General features: G+C 34.6%; 1 protein-coding gene across 2 annotated transcripts; it reads left to right on the forward strand.

Moving 5' to 3' along the window:
* The first annotated feature begins 269 nt into the window (after positions 1 to 269).
* On the forward strand, positions 270 to 6,143 carry LOC104092961 (homeobox protein knotted-1-like 1). 2 transcript variants are annotated; one of them, XM_009598650.4, is made up of 6 exons: positions 270 to 408; positions 514 to 759; positions 931 to 1,047; positions 1,163 to 1,331; positions 4,943 to 5,196; positions 5,763 to 6,143. In XM_009598650.4, the coding sequence occupies exons 2-6, from the start codon at positions 523 to 525 to the stop codon at positions 5,961 to 5,963; spliced, it is 978 nt and encodes a 325-aa protein (XP_009596945.1). In that variant the 5' UTR covers positions 270 to 408; positions 514 to 522; the 3' UTR covers positions 5,964 to 6,143. The 2 variants fall into 2 exon arrangements, with proteins under 2 accessions (XP_009596945.1, XP_070035933.1); XM_070179832.1 differs by having other exon boundaries at positions 381 to 759.
* Positions 6,144 to 6,987: the final 844 nt, after the last annotated feature.

Here is a 6,987-nt window from a genome sequence, read left to right on the forward strand (position 1 = left end):
AAAAATTAATAAAAAGCACATAATCAATATTTGTCCTTATTTTCAAATAAGTGTATTGTCAGTGAGATTTGAATATAAAAAATTTGCAACTAGTTTTATCATGTCTGAACCAATCAATCATAGCAGATAAATCCAATCCGCAACACCTCTAGAACCCTTGAAACACTCCCCCTTCGCTTCTCTTTCCTTTCCCCTACACTAGTGTTGGGAACAGAAAGTCTGGACTGGTCTTTATCAACTTTTTATTTAACTCTCGGGTGTGTGGCAAAAGAAAATTAAAGTAGGGTCTTTTTCCAGGCGTCTTTCTCTATCTCTATCTCTTCCTTCTATAATAATCCCCTTGGACCTTTCCTCTCCCAGCTGTTTCTCTTCCTCTTTAACTTAGGAATAAACCTTAAAAGGGTGCAGGTTAAAAAACTTCCATCACACTTCGCAGATTTTATTATTACACACTGTGTGTGTATGTGAAAGGGTTTGTTTTGCTTCTAACAAGTACTATTGTTTCTTGTTTAGTACTATTTGATGATGGATGAATTGAGCAAACTTCATTCTGCTATTGCATGTTCGAGTAACAATAATCATGTTGTTGGAGTCCTTGAGCACATAACTGGTCAACAACAAGAGGGGCCAATCAATAACAGTAGTGTTGATAATAATCTTGAAAAAGCCAGCTTGGAGATGTCAGATCTTATTAAAGCTCAGATTGCTAATCATCCTCTTTATCCTAACTTATTATCTGCCTACCTTCAATGCCGAAAGGTAAATCAAATAAATCCATCTTCCTTCCTTGTTTTGTTCTGTTGATCATCACTGTGTTCACTGTGTACTTGTACAGTTTATTTTCTATGCCAAGTGTATAGTGTTCGTGTATATATATTAAAAAAAAGGCACGAGTATTAATTTGTGGGTTCTTATTGTTGCCATATGAAGGTTGGAGCACCCCAGGAAATGGCATCAATTCTTGAAGAAATCAGCAAAGAGAACCACTTAATATCCAGCGGCCACAATACTGAAATCGGAACTGATCCAGAACTTGATGAGTTTATGGTGAAAACCCCACAGAGAAAAACTCATCAACACACACACACACATATAATAGTGGCTAGCTAGCTAGCTTTCATTTACTAATTAAAATGAGGTTTTTTTTGTTATTTTTGTGAAGGAATCATATTGTGCGGTATTACTAAAATACAAGGAGGAGTTGTCAAAGCCGTTTGATGAAGCCACGACGTTCCTGAATAATATTGAGTCGCAGCTCAGTTCCCTCTGCAAAGAAAACTTAACAACAACAACAACCACCTCTTTCAACTCCAACAACAATTATCTATCTGGTAGGTTGTTCACTGTTCTTTTTGTTCTTTCTTGATACTGTTAAGTGTTAACATAGTGAAACATGAGTAGTCATGATTCTTGACTCATCACTATTGTTTATGCGTGTGTTTATGGGTTTTTTCTTGGGGGGTGGGTTGAAAGTACTAACTTTGGTCAGAAATACTATTCCGTTCAACTTTTCAGGATTGATTCGGACCCCCCTATACTTTAGCTGGCCCCTTCTGTATTATACTTATTAGGGTTGCGAGAAGGTAGTAGGCATGTTGGTAGCCTTGGAAATTGAGTCTTTTCGGAGGCTGCAACCCTTTGGGACTATTGTTGTCAGATTTTGTTTCTTATCTCTCCCATTGGAATTAAGACATTTTAAGTTTTATACAGCGGTAATTTTTTTTTTATTGTATTACTAGTGCAATTTAACTAACTATAGCATGTTATTCTATAGTTCCCAGGTTAGTACATCAGGCTTGTTACGAAGAGGGGTAACTTAATTATTGTCATAGGTCAGACTTAAAATCTATATATTGTTGATGCATAGAAATTAAAACTCCATTTCGGAATGCTTAAAGAAGATATATACCATAACTTTAGCTTTTAGTTGCTGTAGACTTCCATCAGGTAACAAAAGCTCGGTTGGCTTGGGTAGGGTACGATTCAAAATACTCTAGACACTTGAATCATGGGTGAAATTCTTTTAAAATAGGTAAATATGAAAATTAGAATAACAAATGAAATAAGACACCTTGTCATTTTAGTGCATTGTCTATGTGCTTTATATTGGGTGTTTCTTTTTCTTTCTCAAAATGCCCTACACAGTGGTGCTAAACGTACACAATGATGCCGAAAACCTACTTGCTTGTTTAGCTCGAGTTTTTCATTAATTTTCGGGGAGTAATTTGGATTTAAATGAAAATCCGAATAGATGGTTTACATATAATAAAACCTCCACTTGAATTATTTGGTCATGGAACTTGAAAGTTATGGATGACTGGTGATCTTTATTAACGATGATATTGAATGTATGGCCGATACGATCAGGCCTAAAATGTACATATAGACACTATGCAGGTCCAATTTGGTAGAAGGTGTATTAGGTTCGAGGCATACGGAGCATTAACACTATGTTTTGATATTATGGTGCTGAAGAATACACCTGCACATGAACATGTGATTTACTTAGCTTTGACACATGATAGACATGCTTCTGAATGTGTTTAATTTGAAATTAGGTATTTGTCTCTAATAATTATTTGTAGGGTAGACACATGAAGGCTAAGGCTTGGACGCGGTTTGGGCATGAGGAGATTAATTAGTGTTGCTTTTTTCCGATTTTTGCAAGAATTAACTCCATCAATCAAGCAGCTTTTACGAAAATTGATTTCTTTTCTTGTTTTGCAAAAGCTAAGAGAAATGCCATCCTAAGATTTTTTTTTGTTTTTTCTTTTTCACTTCCCTTCTTGTTGTTGTCAGATAGACCTTTCTTTTAAAAAAGAAATAACATGCTTACGATTTATTTCGTGTAAAAAATGTATTATTGGTAGTGAAGAAGAAGACTTTAAGCTGAAATTTAATTATGTATTGGCATTACAATATATCTCTAAATGTGTTCCTTGTCTGTCATGCCCTTTTACAGTCTTTTCTGTCTGTGTTTGTGACATGTGATAATTATTGTCCTTACTCCTTTCCCTAGTCATGCATTTAATCCTGCTTAACAGTCTATGGATCTCTAACCATTTTGGGAGCAAGTGGTACTTCCAAATCGGGAGATTCTCAATGATGAGCTTGAATGGTTTTTGTATGATTACATGCAGTACTTGTTTTATATGTAAATAAATTTAAACCTCCTAACATATCTTTGTTGAAGTGTTATTATTTGTTGCTTTAATTTGATCATAAGAGCAAATACTTTAACCATAACTTGCATGTTCTTGGTGTTTCCGAGGGTTATGACTGGAAATTTCCAGCATGATTTTCATTCTTCTTTATTTGTACTGCTAGAGTTTGAATTAAGGATGATGTCAAGAGAGTAGAAACACAGGAAAACTAAGAGGAACTACAGTTTACCCCTTAAATAATTGTACATACCCAATTTTATGAGGTACACTCCCAATTTCTGTTTGTAATACTTGAGAATGCTTGTTTTACTTGGTATGAAACTATGAATGATGATGTTGTGTACCCTTTTCATGGTTCAAGAATTCAAATTCATTATTTAAATGTAAGCTAGAATAGGATGTCTCTTCCTTATTATTCTAGCTTGGCCACAAATTTATGCTTGTATTCCACAATTTATTCACCAACTCAATGTAGTACTAATACAATACGTGTAAGCTCTAAATCTTTGTGTTGAGAAGGCCAAATTTGCATTATGAGGGACCCAACATGTAAGAATTTTATTTTTCTCTTTCCATGTCTTTTGCTGTCATGTTCTTCATTTTAGCAACGGTCTATGCATGTTATGAAACAATACCACTGGAGTTCTCTTAAATTGCGTAAACCATGTTTTTTCTCATGCAAATAGTACGTAAGATGCTAATATTTGGTGGAGTTTGTTGCTTGGCCTGCAGAGGAGTAGTTGGATTTAACTTTTGCTGAAAAAATGAGCATTTTTAGGTGGGCCTCGAACCTAGGACAAGCTGCTTCTATGCAGTGATGCAACAATTCTTTGATTTATTATATAACTGTAATAGTCTTCGCCCGACAATTGCTCTCTCCGGCAGTGAAAGTTTAGTCTTACGCATGAGAGGAAGTAGAGTTTATTCACAATATTGGTACAAGTAATGCTAAGAAGATAACCAAAATAGTTTTCCATTTTCAACACTGCATGCACTCTCCCTATATCATAAGTGCACATTTGCAGGATCCATTACACAATCACAAAATGGAAGTACCAATTGTCCCTTATTCCTTAACATGTATCTGCATGAAGCGATTCAATGTTTCTTTATTTTCCCCCTATTTACTATTTTCTTTATCGAAATTATTCAGGGTGTGATAAGGTTAGTATATATATGGAGAATTTTTGGAGCTGCGTATGTACAAAAATGCCAACCCATTTAATTGAAATTGGTCGACTGAATCACTTGTGCTGATACAAAGCTAAAAGAAAGCATCTTAAACTGTGCAAGAATTAGATTCTGTTGGTCCTTTGTGGTTTCTGCTGTCTTAATGGGTAACATCTCCATGTTACTATGTTCTGAAAACTGTGTGTTCTTTTCATTAGTTGAATGCTTATTATGATATCTTAATGCTATGAAGTGGTGGAAAGGCTTCTTAATTACTCGAGATATGATCCTAAAACCTCTCAATTTGGATCTGTTCAAGTGGAAGCTGGTCAGGTCACAAATCGATTTGGTCATTTAGTGAACCATCGAGTCAACCTTGAATGTATTAACTCTCATTTTAGTGATATTTCATTTAAATAATTGGTCAAAACATTTTATGCCTAATGCTATTGTTCGAGGCTTTGAGGTACTCCATGTAATACAGTGTTGCTTGGTCTGAGATTCTCTTTATGAATATTTGATTATGAATGCAAAAGATGTTCTGCGGCCCGTGCCAGGTGATATAAGCATATGAATTCTTTTTGATTTATGTTGGAATTTCATAACAGATGAAGCAGGAGGCACCTCAGACGAGGATCTATGCTGCGGGGAGATGGAAGCAGCGGATAGTACCCAAGAATCTCCTGCTAACCGTGAAGGTGATAATGAGCTAAAAGAAACGCTGATGCGCAAATATAGTGGCTACCTTAGCAGCTTGAGAAAGGAATTTTTGAAGAAGAGGAAGAAAGGCAAGTTACCCAAGGATGCAAGAACTGCATTGCTGGAGTGGTGGAATACCCACTACAGATGGCCTTATCCCACGGTAATTTCTACTACTTCTTGGCGCCATTCATTTAAGGATGTCCTAAAACTGTGTCGCTAGAAATGCTGGTCTAGAAATTGTAGTACTCTATCCGAGATCTGAGAAGACAACTGGTTCCTCTTTTAACTGGTCCTTTTAAACATTATATAGCTTTTGTGATGACTCCCCACGCGCTATCCCCTCTTGCACCTTTTGCTATAATGGTCAATTCCCTAACTTAGGGCCTCTACTCAAATGCCCGGGCTAATATTATTGATAGTTACTACTCATCTGTTTATTTGTCGCTCTTAGTTGTTAAGGATTCAGCCTATACACAGTGAAGAATTTTAACATGCATGTCTTATAATCGAAGTTACTAATGCCACTTTTTATGAACGATTGCATGTAGTTATCTTTCAGATGATTAAGTGTACAGAAGGTAAACTCATTTGTTTCAGTGGTAGAACGGATAGATTGAATTGACGAGCGTGCAATATCCAGGGTCACGAGTCATGGCTAACGAGTTTATAATGCTGATCAGGTGTTTTCTATTAATTGTGAATGTAACATAGATGACAATAATGCAGGAAGAAGAGAAAAATAGGCTGTCGGAGATCACTGGGCTAGACCCGAAACAGATAAACAACTGGTTCATAAACCAAAGGAAGCGACACTGGCGGCCATCAGAAGACATGAAATATGCTCTCATGGAAGGTGTCAGCAGCGGTAGCATTGCCGGATCCATGTATTTCGATGGAGCTGGAGGCACTGGAAGTATTGGCACTTGAAAAAAAGAGTAAAAGAAAACTTGCTGCGACCTTTCAAAAGTATAACTAGCTAACTAACAAGTAGTGCATAGTGTGACAGAAACCTTTGTATTTTGAAGTTTATATATTGACTTATATTCAGAACAATGTGTTATATATTCTCTTCCCAAGTTTCAATTTATAAGGAATTCAAGAAAGTAACCAGCTGCTTCGTTGGTCACCTTAACATAGCTAATCGGATGCTGTTACTTGATAGAACAAGTGTTTAATAATATAGTGACTGTATAATAAAAGAATTATACTATTAATTCATCTAAAAAATAATTAAGTAGTATGATAGTTTTTTTTATAATAAGCGAAACTAGTTTCTAAATTGCGAAATCAATCTTGGCTAGAGTGAAATTTTTCACACGACTGATTTTTTTTTTTCGTTTTTAATTTTCTCGTTTCCTTTTTACTATTTTTCAGCTGAACGCCTGAACCAAACTCCTTTTTTTAAAAAAAAAAACTTTTCCTATTATGCCTTCTCTTTTAGAGTATTTTCTTATAGCCTGTTTGGCCAAGTTGGAAAAATCAGCTTATTTTGAGAAATATTTTTTTCAAAAGTGCTTTTTAAAAATGTACTTTTGGAAAAAAAACAGGTTGTGTTTGACTAATCAATTTGAAAAGCACTTTTAAACAATAATTTGTGTTTGGCCAAGCTTTTCAAAAAATGCTTTTATGTGTCAAATTACAAGTAAGAACATAAAGAGATTTGTTTAATATTTAATATTATATAAGTAGATAAATAATTATAAATTTTTATTATTAAAGATAATAGTTAAGTTTTTTATTTTATTTAAGTAAAATATAAAAATAAAATTGAAAAGTACTTTATTCTTGCAAGATAATTTAAATATATCAAAAAACATCCAATAAATACGAAAGTTCATCCCAAAAGTCATTTTATATTACTTAATAGTTTAAACTAAGTAAGGTTATTTTGGTATATATAATATTTTGCAAAGGGTATTTTTCGCAGGAATAAAAGTCAAACATGCTTCTG

The sequence above is a fragment of the Nicotiana tomentosiformis genome, chromosome 1 (assembly GCF_000390325.3).
Source record: "Nicotiana tomentosiformis chromosome 1, ASM39032v3, whole genome shotgun sequence".
Lineage (NCBI taxonomy): Eukaryota > Viridiplantae > Streptophyta > Magnoliopsida > Solanales > Solanaceae > Nicotiana > Nicotiana tomentosiformis.

Coding starts and splice junctions, on each gene's coding strand:
- LOC104092961 (XM_009598650.4), top strand. CDS start 523: ATGATGGATGAATTGAGCAAACTTCATTCTGCTATTGCATGTTCGAGT. Junction 760..930: donor CCTACCTTCAATGCCGAAAG/GTAAATCAAATA, acceptor TGCCATATGAAG/GTTGGAGCACCCCAGGAAAT. Junction 1,048..1,162: donor CAGAACTTGATGAGTTTATG/GTGAAAACCCCA, acceptor ATTTTTGTGAAG/GAATCATATTGTGCGGTATT.